This window comes from Lonchura striata, chromosome 3 (genome assembly GCF_046129695.1).
Source record: "Lonchura striata isolate bLonStr1 chromosome 3, bLonStr1.mat, whole genome shotgun sequence".
NCBI lineage: Eukaryota > Metazoa > Chordata > Aves > Passeriformes > Estrildidae > Lonchura > Lonchura striata.
In genome coordinates this window covers 32,954,435-32,971,926 of record NC_134605.1, presented here as the reverse complement: position 1 = coordinate 32,971,926, position 17,492 = coordinate 32,954,435, and the positions used below count along the sequence as shown (strand labels likewise).

Sequence of the window (17,492 nt, the reverse complement as noted above, 5' to 3'; positions counted from 1 at the left end):
TGACAAGGAAACAAGATATATTTACATTATTAAAATAAGTGCTGTGAGGTTTATTCCTTGACACACTGTTAACTTCTGTTAATTGCATTATACTGCTGAAGAACTTAATTCTAACAGAAGGGATATAAAATCAACATTACAACATTATGTATCTTCCTGCAGGTACACATGACACTTTTTAAGAACAACAATATTAATTTCAGATGCCAGGAGGGACAACCCATGACTCAGGGAATCACATGAACTATTGTCTCTTCATAATTAAGTTCACAGAACCACCTACAAATCACAGATTTTAAGGGAGCCTCTAAGATATTTCACAGGTTTGAGTCTCCTTCTTTTAATAAAGATATGTCTTTCGCTTTTATTTTTTTCACTCTTTAAGACCATAACCCTGTCATGCAGCTGCCAGAACATCCCCACATATAATCCCCCACCTCAGTAACCAGAGGTCACATAATCACCTGCCAAGCAGTACTCATCTTAATTAATTGCTATTACAAAATATATTCTATGCACCATTTACCCATTCCCATATATAAATCTTGGATTTATTAAAATGTTTTAAACGTACTACATTCATTTTCATTACTAAAAAGCATTAGCTGGCAAAATAAACTATAGTTACAGTTGAACATTCAAGGCCTCTTTGTGACAGCATGTGTAATCGCTAAACATTACATCCCTTAGAAAGCAGCATCAACATTAATCCAAAGTTTGAAAATAACATTATAATACCCATAATTAAGATTTTGGTTTTCAAATAAATTCCAGACAAAGGCAAAATTAATTTCTATAGAGTAGAAATATTGTGAAAAAGCAAAATCACCTATCACAGATTGTTAGAACTGTTGATATCAACATCCTCATTTGGTTCTCCATTAATTAAACTGACCTTTTAAGCTGTGTATCATTAATGCTTCTCATTGTGTCATGTACGCTTTATTGCCCAGTTCTTCTAAAACAAATATACATACACATAAAAGAAGTGACAGTAAAAGATTGTCTGGTTTTGTAACTCTAACATTTAATCTCCTTAAAAGGTATTTCTTCCACTTAAAAACTTTATCAGTGGCTTCTAGACTAAGATGCAGAATCACAAGCTCATAACTAACAAGGGAATAATCTACGTAGTATGGAGTACAAGAATTCTTTCACTAAACACAGACTCTGTATACAGTTTCTATAGTATGCACCAAGACTGCACCAGGACACATTTTTCTAGGCATTGTACATGCCTGATCTCCATTTCTGAAATAATAACTCCAAAAGCTAAAAGGATGAGAAGAGACTCAGCCTATTCATTAGCATGGAGAGCTTCAGTTGCTAGGAGGTTTTCCTGAATCCATAAGTGGGACAGGCAGCAGTCAGGAACCTCACAGCAGCTACTTTGCCTGTCCTGCTTGTGAGGTGCTTGTCTGCACATCCACAGAGCAGCACAGAGGAAAAGTGCAGGTGGGGGAAGCCCATCAACACCCTGCCCAGGACCACCCAGGCCTTTCACAGGAGCCATGAGGCCACACAAGACCCATTTCTACAAGCCAGGGGAGCACAGAGAAAGAAGGACAGGTAGGAACCCAAATAAAGAACTCCAGGAAAACATACCCTGGCCTTCACAGGACATCCTTAGACCCAGTTTCCACATGTACATTGATCAGGTAAGTCAATATTAGAACACCTTTTGGCCTGAGAAGGGTTGCACTCCAATGGTATGGTACAGATTATAAAATGCTGGGAAATTAGGATTGTACAAAACCTATGGAATGTTTACAGAAGGCAACAAAGGCAAAGAAAGAGGTGATTCAGGGAGGAATAAATGTGGGAAAAAAATCGAGGGATAAGAAGATAAAAGAGGCTGATCACCTGTAAACAGGGGTTGGTCAGAACAATTGTCTGATCACGCCCTGTGCATCATCTGCACCACCCGTCCTCTATTCTCATTAAATTCAATTTGTAGCTATTTTCCTGAATTATTTTCTCTCATTCTGAGCCCATGTGTGTGTAATGGCTGGGGGGAGGGGGGGCGGGGGGAGGGGAGGTTCTAAGTACCAGCAATCAGAGCAAGTGGTCTCTGTAATGTCAGTGACTGGAGAGACCAGAGTAAGTGAAATCAAGAGCTTGAATATCCAGGTGTCAGCCACTGAAAAGACCAAGAGCCAGCAGCTGCTACTGAAGTAGCAGATAGTGCTTGAAGCCAGCTACTAGAGACACCCATCTTTTTTTGTTGCTATTTTTTTACTGGTGGGTGAATGGGTACATGTCTGTACATCTTTTTTCCCACTACCAGACCTCCATCCTGAACCACCAGAGACTGATACAGTGTGGGACCGCTGGTGCTGTTTGTGCTCATGTGAGTGTTCACAGACAGACACACTGTTGATCTGTTCAGATCTGTGCATATACATGTATGTGTTGCACACCTGTATCCAAATGCTAGTGTCTATCAAGAATATGTGGTTAGTCTTGTTGTCTGTAGCTGCACATAAGGACAGAGCTACAGCAGCCTCCAAATTCAATCATATCTAATAAAATTTTCAAGTTAGATGAACTAATCCCGCTCTTTCCTTGCGCACTTCCCCCCAACCACCCATGTTACAGTGCGCTCGGGCTATGCTTTTCCCCATTTCCAGGGATCCCTGTGACTCTGATCAGATAAGCTTGGTCCCCTCCTTCCTGTCCTGACAGGGTTGGCAGAGAGCCAAAAGAGCCCTCCCTGTCCAGAGCCTAGATAAGCCCATAACCCTTCCTGTTTGCCCTCTTTCCCCCTCTTTTTCCCCCTGGACCTCATGGAATAAAGAAGCTGGACAACTACATCGGGGTGAGAGCCTCTTTTGAATCTTTGCCCGTCTCCTGATGTTCCTCCCCTCAAGGCCTTGTATCTCTAGGCTAGCCTAATAATTTGGGAGTGAGAGATGTAGAAGCATCACCCCCACAAAAAAAAAAAAAATCCCACTTACAAAAAAACAGACCCTACCAGGAAGATGCTTGCCTCCCAACTCCTTTCCACACACTCTGGCTCAGATTCCTCTCCTCTGCCCCCACTCCAGCCTCGTGCACCCAAGCCATGGAAGTGCTGGCTGGCTGCCCTCCCCATGGCCGTCTCTGATGAGCTGAAGGTGGCCCTGCAGAGCCCTGTCTAAGGCACTTGGCCAGGCCTGGATGCAGGGAGCAATCAGCTCCAACCAAGCAGCTTGGCTCCTTACAGGCACGCAGCGCCCTGCTCTCTCTTCTGCTCCCCGGTCCATTCGGGAATACAGCATTCCTTGCTAGCACCTTGGCCAGAAGGCTGTGTGCAGCCTGCTGAGTAAGAATAACCTCATCGATCAACAGGGGTTTTGTTTCAAGTGGTATCTTTTAACAGAATTTTTACGCAAAGCTTAAACTGTGTTCAATAGTTGAACTATATTCAAGTTGTACACTACCAAATTTTCTCTGATACTGCAGCAAAGTACAGCTTTTATAGCTTTCCTTATGCTCAGTTACATGAAGCTGTTAAGGAAGAACATTATCCAGTTCCTTCGAAGTGTTAAGAGCTCATAATGTAAACTTGAGAACAAAACTCAAAGCAGAATTTTTTTAAGTCTGTTTTATTTTACGGGATTATACAGCTATTACTTTCCTGCATAAAAGCCTAATGTATCTGCACAGTTACTCAGAACATATAAACTGCTAATCCCAGTATTACTAAGTTTTCTAAAAGCAAAAACATGACTGTTCCCAGTCTTAACAGTTCCAAAAGAGCATCTAGTGACAGGAAATCACTTGTGGGAAGCCTACATATGCACCAGACCGTGCCAAAATTAATCTCTGGTACAACAATATCATCAACTTATATCAAGAATATATTTAATTCTTAATACTTGGGTGGCAGTAGCACAAATAACACAACTAGTGCATCATTGCAGTTGCACTGAGGAAAAATCATTGGTGTTATCTAGCATATTCATGTAAGTATTACAGTGTAGCTGTATACTTTAATTAAGAGTGCATTACATCCATCTTTTTTATCCAGAAGAACTCAACCAACACACAGCAGTCAGTACTGCTGAGTGAAACACAACTGAGGCTTCTTTCTGTTCTGGCAGTAACTGAATAATCCCTTTACTTCAAATTCCAGGAGTTACTTTACAAAGTTCTGGACTAGTCGCCAAAAATTCACACAAGGGAAAAGTGTAGGCGGATATTGTTTCAAGGTCCAATATCTCATGACCTGCCATAACTCAAAACAAATGCTTCAAACCACTGAAAGTTAATTCCAAAGCTTAATGGTCCAAAACACCATTGGAAAGTCTCTCTGTTCACTGAAGTCATCCATTCTATTATCCTGCATCCCTACCCAGCTATTCACTCCCACTCTTTAGAATCATGTGCCAAATCACATTATCACACAGATGATTAGCTTCAAACATGTTGCAGGAGATCATTCCCTCATCAGATGCCTTAGTACAGACATACTTGGACTACTGCTTGGCTAGGTTTTCCAGCATACAAACCTATTACCATTCTGGAAATGCTAACCTGCCCCCCATGTAACACCTCTGTACTCTCAGTAACTCCCCCAGCTCCCACCTTCTCACTAGCATGTTTGTTTCTCATGCCTCAACTCTTGCTAAGTCTCTGCATTACTCACATGAAGAAAAGAGCTGACAAGTCAAGAAGGCAGAGCAGTAGGAGGAAAAGAGATTTGAGCACATCTGAACAGAAGAGATGATCTGCATTCATTTTAGAGCCCTTCAAAAACAAACAACTGTGAACTATCACAGGCTTAACCTGGAAAAAACCCAGAACACTGGCTGCAGTTCTGTTACTTAGTTATTACACTTAAGTTGCTACTGCAAGAGTTGCAGAGATCCATCTGTAATATGGATGGATTGCAAGATGATCCTTGTAATGGAATGAAAATACAGAAGTGGAATTTAATCAGCAAGACATAAGAAATACCTCTTTGATTTTGCTAAACGGTGACTTTGGGTGGGTTCAGTCAAAAAAACTGTTCTAGAAAAACTAGGTGGGAAGAGTAAGAAACAGATTGCACAGGTAAAGTATCAGTACTCAAAAAGAATGCAACAGTTAAATGATCATGAGAATTTCAGGGAAACATTCTAAGGTAGGGGAGCAATTGGTCTGTTTCAGAGCAAAACATAATAAAGCCATCATATACAGAGAAGGAGAATGCTGAGTATGACTGAAAATGAAAACAATGAAGGACAGATCTGTGGACCAAGAAAGATAGAGAAGTTGCAGAAACATGAAAATAAAGACTCATAAATTTATTGAAAAAGTTTCAACAAATCTTGCAGGTACTGATACTACACAAGTAATAGCACAAGTAATAGCCCAAATTAAACTTTTAGCTACAGTAATTAAATGTTTTTCATTTATAGCTCTAACCAGAAAAAAATTAGGTTAACTAGAATACAGCATTTAGAGCAAGCTGTCCAACATAACTCTTCAGTTTGCAGGCAGTGGAACATGACCACGGACAAGTTTCTAGTTTTAAGTCAGTAATCCCTTTGTTCTACTTCATGTGAAGAGACAATATTCCAACACAGAACAGGATTAAGAACTGCCTCTGTAATATCTGAATATTGTGCAAGGACACACACTGTCTACCTGCTACAAGTTTTTCTGCTTCTAAACACTGTCCCTCTGTTCCAGCAGCCATATGTGTCCCGTTTATATTCCTCTTCAGACTGCCCCTGAGAACTGTACGTCTGATACTTTAATACACAGCAACCTAGATAAGGAATGAACAGAGAAGACCATGAATGTACTGGAGACCATAAGCAAGAATTTTTTTAAGCATCCCTATAAAGTCAAAAGTTTGGATTTTCTGAGGACTTCTATTAACCATTCCATTACACAACAACCCTAACACAGTAACTCCCAAACTTAACTTTATACTTGAAAAAAATTGAAGAAAAACTTAAAAAGAAAAAAACATCTCCTAATGTTTAGAACATCTGTATGAGAGCTAAGAGACACACCAAATATTTGCATTACTCATCTCACCCTCTTTGCAGACACATGTCTTTTTAGTTTCAGTTCTGCTGATGCTGCTTCTAATTACTCTTCTGCAAAACCTGAATAAGCTACACTTACACCAGGGTCTGAAGCAGGAAACACAGAAAAGAGAGCCTTAACCAATATTTTTGATACTGTAATAGAAGCCTCAAATACAGTAAGGCAGGTGGTTCAAGCTCCCAAGTAAGCAAAGAACAACTCCTCAGAGTTCTATTTTGTTCCAGATTACATAGAGGAATACAAACCTGAAACATTACTGTTAAGTAAGGAAACATCTGTTTAACTCTAGTAAAGATAACACTCAGATAAGAAGAAAAGCTATCAATTACTATTCCAAGTAAAAAAAAAGTATTTCTCCTTATTCATTAATGAAAAGCAACAGTAAGTAGAAACTGTTAAGTACAGAACTATCAAAACAACAAACCACACAGTATCCTGCAGTCAAGACAAGATAGTTTAAGCAGGCTGTGGAATACCAGAGGAAAGAGAAGCTTTAACACTGTTGAATCTCAACAGCATATCCAGCAGCTTCAAAGCTTTTAACTGGAAAAAAACAGCAACCATTTGGAGGACTACCGACAAGAACACAGTTCGCAATTTTCACATTAGGTATCCACTAATCCTAGAACATTCAACAGTCTTGCAACAGTCACCAGATCTAAGAAAAAAAAAAAAGTCAAGGCAGGACATACTGCTGTCAAATCGAGCGTACAGGAGAATACTGCCACTCATGCACTAGCTGCAAAACTACTTAGGAAAGATGAATCCACCACCATGAGGCTGTTTCCTGATCAGCTTGCTGCCTGCAATTTGTTTCCACTGAGCAGTCACTTTCTGTTAGCGTCAGCTGCAGGAGAGCAGAAACTGCAGCAAAGCCAGACAAAAAGGAAAACTGATCATGAAATCCTCATCAGTTTTGCAGTAGATTAGACATAGCATGTAAGAACTTTGAGCTATAAGAAGAACCTCATGTTAAACTTTTAGCTGAGCTTGCCAAAAAAACAGAAAAGAAAAAAGAAAAATAAGTGTGAATGTACTTGTTTTCATCTTTCTTTGAAACACAAGACAGGAAATATGCAGATGTAAAGGGAGGGAGCTGATATAGAAAGAAAAAGCAGCCCCTAAAATGGCTGTGTAAAGGTACACCTAACATGAAAAAGAAAAAAGTTGACCCAAATAACTCATCTCTTCAGAAAGGAACTAACATGCTGAATTATATTTTGGAAGTTATTAAGAAATTGGCTTGTTTGACAACTAATTTGTAAAAATATGAAAGGTATGAAAAATCCTATATGAAAAATATGAAGTTATGAGATGGGGAAAAAAGATACACAAACACATGCAAATAACATATAATGCACTTATGTTTTTCTCAGGCTATTAGGTGAAAAATAATTATATAATAAAACTAACCAATGATAAATATCACAATTATTGCAACAATGAAAGATATGAAGGTAATTTCTTGACCTTGATGGAAAATAGCAATTATTTCTTTATGAAATACTGTTAACTTCTTTCAGACTGCGTCCTGGGATCTAACCTTCCTAACCTAAAGATAAAAATTGAACGCAAAACCAGCATGATCAGTGTTACTTCCTTCCTAGATAGACAGCATTTCAACAGGGTAGCCAAGACACCATGGAGAAGTGTGCAAAGGTTCTTTTACTTCTCAGTCAACCCTCTCCTAACAGAAACTACATGACATATAGGAGTAACACATGTATTCAGTATACAGAAAAACAGTACTAGGACATTATTAGCTCTTTGGTGGGATCTTTAGTTATTAACTAGAAACAAAAAGAACAGCTAGTATCAAGTCTGTGGCCTTGCAATGCATGTCTGTAGCCACAAATGGTCCTGTCACTGTGGCTGGCTATACAGATCCAAGAATATAGAAATATAGTAGAATATAGAATATAGTAGAATATAGAATATAGTAGAAAGCATGATCTAGTAAAAACCTAAAGTATCAGTGGCAATTGCTGAAAGGATAAAACTGCCCATATTGTAAAAAGTTTTCCTTGGAGGCAATTTAGAACTACATCCTCTTTTACTATATTTCACAAGGGAGAAAGTAAGAGGAGGGTTTACTCCTTTTGAATTAAAAGGTTCTCCCTTGAGAATTACTGAAATTTCTTTGTGGATAATTGCAAATACCCAACATAGATCCTTGTCACTATACCAAACTCTTGACATATCTCAGTTGCTATTACTAAACAGCCCGTTAGCAAAAAACTGCTGCCATCAGCAGAACACAGTAGCATTATACTATACCTTCTGGTAAACTATTGAGTACACGAGGTCTTTAACAGCAGAGAGGGACAGGTCCTGAGCTTCAATGGTGACAGTCTCTCGAGTGAGACCAATCTGCAGAAGGAAGGAGATCCCATGCATAGAGCCTCGGGAGTTGGTGAGGCTCTGGGTACTGAAACTGCCATTGGAGAGTCGACTGGAGAGCCCCGACTGGGGACTTGAAGACAAAGTTGGGGTCTGTGGTGCAGCAGCATGACACGTAGGTGGGGAAAACTTCTGTAAGGATGGGGGAGAAGAGTCGTTTGCTGACATCTGACTTGCTTTACTCTGCAGAGATCTCCCTAGTAGTCAAATTCTAAGTGAAAACAAGGATAATGTAAGTTTCCCTTTCTTAGTTCAGTAAAATGCTCCTGACCAGTAAAACTTAAATTTCCCTTTCATTCGATGCAAGCCAAAGAGTAAAATAATTACAGCCGCAAGTTACTTTAAATTAAAGGTTCTCTTTCTGCAGTTACAATCAGCTGATCAAAAGTAGATTGCCAGTCCTTTAGCACCACGTCCAGACACAGAGGCTTACAAAAAGGCCTCACAGAAACACATCAGCTCTGCTGTTTTATACTTGTCCTTCATTTTTTATTACAAAACAAAAGCTGGAGAAACAGATGGAAATAGATGTTGGTAATTCATTAAAAGTATCCTTGTTCACCTAGTTACACAGATCATATCTCAAATGAAAACTCATCTTCACACAGATAGCCTTTCACAATGAAAGTAAAAGTGTATCCTTCAGCAACAACAGAAGTCCATGAATGTGATGAATCTATTCCTCTTTCAGAAAGTCTTCTCCGAATTCACAGGACATGTTGAACTTGAAGATCAATGAAGATACCCAATTTCATTTTTATAAAGTATTTTAACTCATGAAATGGAGAAGCAAAATGTCTGAAGACACAATCATATTAAATGTAATCTCTAGCATCACCCAGATAATCTCCAGCGTTTTGAAACATTGTACTCTGCCTGTAGGGGAAAAGATAAAGTTGTTATTTCACATGAAAGGCATGAAGTCACATACCCATGTCACAACCACTTTGCTTTTATGCAGCAGGATACCAATTCCTTTTACTCAAATGTGTTACATTAGGAGCATTTTGTACTTGCTAATTAGACTTAACTGCTTTCCCACTGTATGATACACAAAAAAGAATACAGATCTAGCATTGACCAATATGCTACCACAACTTCTAACTAACGACAGATTAGCAGAGCAAAGCCCTTGGCACTTAAGAGGAAAACAACAAAAAAGGTAGGGGAGCAGTAGAACACAGCTCTGCTCTGTACATCTATATTGAGAAGCTGGTGGATAGGGAAGGAAATTAATTAAATGCATAGAAATGTCAAAAAAAAAAATACAAGATAAAAACTCAAACTCTGTGTGGCAGCATGTACTCAGGGTATCATTTTAATATGGTTATTAAAGAAAACTGAAGAATTACTTGTACAAACTCTAACTACAGAAAGACATGCAGAGCCTGCAAGTGAGCATTGGTTGGTTCTTTTGGGGAAAAAAATAATTTAATAATACACGTCTGATTAAAAAATCAAGTCTGCTACAATCTTTGAAAATAAATCATTTAATGAGTTTGAGATACTTGTTACAAGATGCAATGCTACTTGATTCAATATTTAAAGCATTTCATGAGCAGCTGAAATGTTTGAAAAGAATAATTTCAAGATTCCCCATGCAACTTCTGCCACAGGAAAAGTTTTCAATGGATGCAAAAGTGGTCCAAATACATAGATACTACATATTGCTAACAGTTTTAGAGGAACATTGATCCATACAGGATACCAAAATCAGTAAGCTCACACATTTTTTCCCTCCCTTATGTAAAAAACAAAATCAAAACAAACAAGCAACAATCTCAGAAAGTGTATTACTCTAGCAATGAAATTTCAGAAGAGAAATGCCACATCTTATTGCACATAGTAGACACCGTCCATCCCAGAAATAAGACTAAAAATTGCTAAAACAGTCCAATTAATACACTATGCACTCCTGGTATTTACCAGTGTAATAGCTCAAAACCCCACTGTCATTGCATTCTGAAAGGTAGATAAGGAAAGAGAGATACATAGTTTGCGGTACTGGAAGGAAAAAAAGCTCTTGGTACTGTGACAAAAATTCCAAACAGAGGCTCTGTAGGAGAGAACAAATTGATACATCTGGATTTTCAGCAGAGTTATCTAGCAACTCTTGCCTTCAAATACAGAAGACTTGCTGGACATGTAGCAACGACATCTGAAAACACACTTCAGTCTTAAAGAACAGGCTAAACACAACAGACATGAAAGCCATAAATAGGAAGAGTAAGGACAGCAACAGTAACATTTAAGGACGTTTCTCAAGAAAGCAGCTTCACACTGCCTTCGAGTTTGCTTGATAACTTGTTCTTGTATTCTACATACTGCTTTCTTCTCCACCTCTCACAGATACCAGAGACAGCAAATATGAAGCCCTAGGGGTGGATTTGAATTACAAAAAACGATGCCTAACCAACATAATAGAGAACAGAAAAGCCTTATGATGTGAAAGAATTAATGAGTCTTCTAGGCAAGTTTAATTTAGACGGTGAAAATCCCCTGTGGAAGCTCACCTACAACTGGTTAATTAGAACATTAATTATATTTATCAAAGGCATCATGCATTTGCATTGACAAAACCTTTTGATACCATGTGTATTTGCATACTAGCCTTTGAAGAAGTTTATTTTTGTTACTTGGTAGGAAAAAATTGAAAGAATGGCTTTTCCTTTCTATGAAAGGAAAGCCATAGAAACTGTTCACTTTGTAGTGAGAATAGAGTTCTTCCAAACATCAAATCAAATAAGCGTATGCTGAAACTGACATGCAGTCTACAACTCTGCATTTTTATTTGTGCAAAGAAAACCCGGTACCTCAAAAATAAGAGAGGAACAGGGGCAATGAAGGAGTCCCTCTGCCTCCTTTCCCCGCAGCCCAGCTCGCAGCGTGCGCTGTCCCTCCCGTTTCCGCTCCCCCCAAATCCAGCGTTTCCCGGGCAGCTTCTCCTGCACCTGGCCCTGAGCGCGCCCTTCCGTCCCCATGCGAGGCGAGACGCGGACGTCCAGCCCCGCTCCAGGCGTCTCCACTGGCAGTTCTTACCCCCGCAGGGACCGTTCCCACGGGGAGGACGGCAACTCCCCGCACGGACGGCGGGCGGGACCGGCGGGGGTCCTGCCTGCCGCGGGCCACGCAGCCCCGGCCGGGCTGGCGCTGGCAGCCGCCCGTCCCTCCCCGGTTTAAATCCCCGCTGTGCGACCGCCCCCGCGGCACCATCTCCGGAGATGATGTGGCCTCGGCCCGTCACCCCCACCCCAGGGCGGAGCTGCCGCCGCGGCGCTGTCCCCCCCGCGGGGGCCGGCGGGCGCTGCCCCGGGCACGGCCCGTGCCGGGCTCGGCGGCCGCTCCCGCCGCCGCGGCAGGAACTTTTCCAGTCCGCCCCCGCCCTTCCCCGGCGCGGTGGCGGCGGCGGCCCCGACCCTCGTACCCACACACCGCGACCCCGCGGCGGTTCCCGCCCACAGCGTTGGCGGCGGCGGCGCCCCCGGTCCCGCCGCGCTCACCTGCGGCACCGCTGCCCCGGGCCGGAGCGGACACTCGCGCATCTCCAGCCCCGCGGCTCCCCACACACACCGGAGCCGCCCGGGACGGGACAGGGCTGCGCCGCGTGGGCTGCCGGGAGCTGTAGTCCCGCGACCGCGTTCTGCCGCGGGCCGCCCCGCCTGCGCGAACCACGCGCCCCGACGTGCTCCGCGCGGGCGCGGGGCACAGCGCGCGCGGCGGCGCAAGCGCAGAGTTCCCTGAAAGAGTTTCCGTTAGTTTTCCTCGGCCGTGGCGGTGCTGCCCCGAGCCGCTACCGCGGCACGGCACGGACGGCACGGCCCGGCACGGACGGCACGGCATTGCCCCGGCTGCGGGGCCCTACGCTCCGAGCTGCAGCTGCCGCCCCGCCGCCGCCCCGGGCTCGCCTCGCCGCTCCAGCTGTGCCCAAGCCCGGGTCCGCCCCAGCTCGCAGCCGCCGGCTCGGGCAGCCCCGCACTGACCGCCGTACCTCGCGGTACCGCGGCTCCTTCCCCCGCTCCGCCCGGCCGGGCAGCCGCAGCCCGTGTCGCCCTCCGTGCCGCTCCCGGCTCACCTTGCCGGGCCGGGGCGGCGCAGCCCCGCGGGGATGTCCCCTGGGCCGGGCAGGCCCTCCATCGCTGCGCAAGAAATACTTGACCTAGTGTGTCACGGCATCGCCCTGGTCTTTTCCGTGGCCGCGCCGACCCGGGAGCTGGAAGTGGCTCTCAGCGTCTCCCGCTAGCCCCCACGGATGTGCGTGCAAGAACGCGGAGTTCTCCAAGCCCTTTTCACTGTCCGTCTCCTGCTGCGTTTCAGCCCTCCCTTCTAATGCTCTGATTCACCCAAATCCCATTTTCTGCCCTGCGTTAATGATGCCACTCTTGGCATCGGCAGCAAATTTCTGTACGCAAGATACTTGGGAAAAACAGTGAGCCGAAGTACCGAATAAAAGTGGTGCAAGGCAAAACTGCCTCTGTGACCTCGCTTCAGCCCAACAGCTCCCTGTTGTGAAGCAATCTGTAATCCTCCTTTTGAATTCGGATTCAACTTCTGTGTACGAGTCTTAAAATAATATCCAATACCATAGGGAGTTACCGACGTTTGAGTTATATACCAGAACAAAAATCCCTTGAAAAGGCAAACTGTCAAATTGAAAGGCTTCTAATCCTCAACTCAGCAAGACACAGATGGAGAAGCAGATTAGTGCCTTGTCGTTTATAGCTCTGTTTGTAACGTACGTTTCTCATTTCCTTCACCTTGCGCTCCTGAGGTCTGGCCCTAAACCCACTGAAGCTGAGGGGAGCCTTTCCTCTTTCTGCACCCTATTTTGCATCAGACCTTTACACAGTGCAGCTGATAGAGAGCATAACCAGTTCTCTGCTCTGACTGGCACCATTTTATTTGATAAATAATATGCCTGCAGATTCTTGTCAAAATCTGGAAGTACTTTAAACTAAAAACATAGCAGTTAATGGTTGATTCTACTTTTAACTGGTTTTGAATGCCAAAAACCACCCTGGGACTTTTTAATGAAGGCTATTCCATGAATAGAGGATGTTCTTGCCAAAGTTCTGCACCAGATAGCTGAGCAATCTTCGTTTCCTTTTTCCTCTAAAGTGGGACTCCCACACGCCACCACTGTAAACACAGAGCTTGCCTCCATAAACATGATTTCTGATGCTTAGCACAGCGAGGAGTCACACTCTGCTGTATTTAAAGTGCAGCAAGCTTCTCACATTTTGAGTAGCAGCCCTAAAAAAAGCTGTTTATGGACAACACCAGATGGATATTGGGTATTACCACAGTCACTGAGCAACGATTATATTTCTTTGTAAAGAAGCTCAGCTTTATACCATCCAATAGCGTTGATGCCATTTAATTTGCTGTCTAAGCTGTAATAGCTGCTTTTTCATAAATCAGAAGATGGATTAGTTAAATCAATTTATAATAGAACACAGGACAGCATCAGCCAAAATAAATAAAACCAAAATGCTTTAAGTACTTCCTTGGTGTTATTTTCTATTAAACAAATGCAGCTGAAGCATCCAAACCCTGTTCTGTTGTAAAGATGTGTAAAACACATCTGAAAGCAGCTCTATATTCAGTATCTGTGTGTGGAGAAGCACACCCATCTGTGCACATGCACAGCTGACTCTGTGATTGCAGCATCATGACAGCATTAGCCCTAGCTGCAGTAATTGACAGGGCAAGCATTCTGGTTTGTTATTTTAATGACTACCATAATTAGTGATTTCCTGTGGATTTCATCAGTGCTCTTAATTTTTTTTTTTCTGAGCCCACATCATTCCCTCAGATGGTCAGCTTGCTTTCATAGTTCAGCTTTCCCTGCTGAAGCCAGCTGCACTTTACAAATCACTCTCTCTTACATCTACAAGATACTAGGAAATGGGTAATGTTCATTGTACTTATTTGCTTTTAGAAATAAAAAGCTGGTTTTCTGTATGGACCACAAGGGCTATATAAACAAACTGCATTTGTAACAGTTTTGTAACTCTAAAAATGAATCAAGTTTTTTCCAGTTTGAAAATAATACCTCCAGTATTTGGATAGTTAATATCTGAAAATGGATACATCATGTATTCATTTCTACTCACCAATATAATGCTTTGAATATTTTCAAATTCAAGGCAACATCTTGGGAGAGTTTTCTGGTGCATTTGCCTGAGAAATTCCATAAACACATGCTGCCATGATTATTTTTCACTGCTTTTGACCATGGTGTTGCATAGCAAAGGCCTTCATTTAGGATTGGCAAGATCTGCAACAAATGTCTGCAAAAAGAGGAAGTAATATCTCTATAGACAAAATATAGAATTTTTTTTTTTTTTTTTTTTTTTTTCTATTCATTGTCTCTTTTCTCTCTCACTCTCTCAACTCAACCTCTCCATAAGGGAACTGAAAAAAAAAGTTATGAGTTCAGGTTTGGTTTGGATAAAATCCTGAAATGTGGGTATGTCTATGAATTACCTCATTGTCTTGGTTTGAGCCCTTAGCTGAACTTTGTCCCAAAATCTGCCTCCCAACAAACCAGTGAAAAATTTAGTATAGACTTAAAAAACATAGAATCAAAATTTACCTTGGTATAAACATACATTTTTGACACTTTTTTTTTATTAAACAAAATGCATATTCATATTTTAAATTCTAGGTAATTGAGTTTTGGAATTCATTTAGACACACACACACACAGCTTAAGGAATTACTTCTTAGATCTGCTAGATGGGTAGCTTAATTCATATCATATATATCATTCTACTGCGTTGGCTCCAAAATGAAGTTATTTACCTAAATAAATGTTTAGGGTAAACCTAAGACATTTCACACTTTCCACTTATTAAAGCTTTGTCTGCGAAGGCATCAGCCCATGGAAACAGAGTCTCTTTAACCTGAATCACCAAGTAGGTTGCTTTCAATGCCTGATAAAGGCTACTCCAAACCCCATGGAGACAAGCAGTGGATGACTTAAGCCCACAAAATGCACATGAGCACCAGGCACCTGCAGGTCCCTGTGCTCCTCCATGAGCATCAGCCCCACCATCCTTTCCCTCTGGGCTGGAAGAGCTGCCCATGGATTTCAGAGTCTGCAGCAGCCCAGGCTGCTGAGCACTGGAAATCTCAGACTTTCTGCTGCCCAACTGCTGTTGGCAAATCAGCCGTAGCTGAGGCTCAAAATTATAGAACCATAGAGTGGCTTGGGTTGCAAGGGACCTTAAAGACCATCCTGTTTCAACCCCCCTGCTGTGGACAGGGACACTTTCCACTAGACTGGGTTGCTTGGAGCCCCATCCAGCCTTTTGGATTGGAAATGACTTTGTATTACGTGGATTCAAACCACAGCAAACCATGCTTCCTCTGCTCTCTTTGCCACTGACCTGCCAGTCGGGAGAGCCAAGCATTAAAACTGTATTTGTAATGGTGGAAGGTGCAGGAGCTCCCCCCCGGGAGAAAATTGGCGTGCATTAAACCCGCATTAAACCCACATTAAACTTGCATTAGACCCGCAGTGCCAAACAGTGCATTTCTCCAGAGAATTTCTGCATTTCTCCATAGAATTTCTCCAGAAAATGCATTTCTGCATTTCTCCAGAGCTGATAGCCAAGGCAATGACGGAGCCCGCGGCCTTAGCTTCCCTGGAGTTGTTTGGCTTAAATGATGACACGTTGGAGGGTCAGCAGAAGGAAGAGGCTTTGACAGAGGTGTCTGCATCCACTGCCCATCGGGACTTCAATAGATGGCACTGTCACACCAGCTGTCACTTCCTGGGCACAGGAACTGACGATGTACAGCTCATACTGCCACAGATTGCCTATGCTTTTCTTCAAATAAACTACCCTTTTTTTCCCCCTCTAGATGACACCTGATTACATCTATTTAATTTTTCAGAGGAATAATCCAACTATTTAAAATGTATGTAATAGAACAGCTGACCACAGAAATTTGTTGACACATTTTCTATTAGGTGCTATGGCACAGGACTAAACAACACATTTTTCTTTTATAAATCCCTGGAAAAGCAAAATGTCCATCACTTCTGATTATTTTTTTAAAACATATTTGCATATTTAAAATAGTTATGTAGTTCTGTTTTCAGCTGTGAAACGTTCTGATTTCTGTTACATTGATTCTTTTGTGTTTTTGTTGTTGTTTTGTTGTTCTGTAGACACAGAACTTTATGGGGTGGTTATGAGAGGGGACATCTCCACTCCAAATTTTGAAAGTAATGGCCTTAAAAAATCCTGTTTGATCTCTCTATACATCTGGTCCAGCACTTACATTTTTATGTGTGTTTCCCATGTAGGTGATATTAACACTGCCTTAATCTGACTTTACACTTGCCAAATTTGTAATCTATCAAATAATTGTAACCCTCAAAGCAACCACAATCCCTTAGGAAAAAGCAGTGTTAGCTAGTCCTGAGTCATATTCTTGTCAGATTTCTCCTGTAGCTATAGTATTTATTTTCTTTTCTGCTAAATTGTATGAGAATCCTGGCACATCACCCAGAAATTCTGTCCAGCATCTGGATTGTATAGTCAACCACAGGAAATCTCATGGAGGGGCAACAGATTTTTGTTCTGTCATGTAGTTCTGCTGGGATCACCATCATCTTGGTAGTGGGATTTAGACTAATTGCCCATGACTAGATCTCTGACATGCGGGGCATTTTGTCTAAAAATCTGTCAACCATGCTGATTCATCTTGGGAATCAAAAGATTGCTCATTTCTTTCTGTTAACCAGTGATTTGGCTGTGAATTTGGAACAATTTCCTAACAGAGAACTGTGTGGACTTTCATGACTGAAAAAAAAAAAAAGAAAAAAAAAAAAGGCACCAATTTAAATTAACTCTTTGTTTTCCCATATATGAAAAAAAATGGACACAGCCACATTCTGAGTATCAGCTAGAAGGATGTGCATCTAAAATTGTCACCCATATGCTGGGTGGCAGGTCCACCAGCTTTTCTAGGAAACCTCTGAAATCTGGGTCAACAATCTGCAAATCACAAATCATTCCATTTCTCCAACATTATCCTTACTTGCAAAGCTATAG

At 42.1% G+C, this 17,492-nt stretch overlaps 1 protein-coding gene across 2 annotated transcripts in view; it reads right to left on the bottom strand.

The window, feature by feature from the left end:
• The window catches only part of PRKD3 (protein kinase D3), a 43,873-nt gene extending 31,825 nt beyond the window's left edge, over nt 1-12,048 (bottom strand). The window contains exons 1-2 of one of the 2 annotated variants that reach the window (XM_021545453.2): nt 11,925-12,048; nt 8,302-9,300 (exon numbers count right to left, since the gene is read on the bottom strand). In XM_021545453.2, the coding sequence (XP_021401128.1) occupies nt 8,302-8,592 (291 nt within the window). In that variant the 5' untranslated portion in view covers nt 8,593-9,300; nt 11,925-12,048. Of the gene's footprint in view, nt 1-8,301; nt 11,385-11,924 lie in introns of those variants that run through there. The other variant, XM_077782050.1, reaches the window with a different exon arrangement.
• Nucleotides 12,049-17,492: the final 5,444 nt, after the last annotated feature.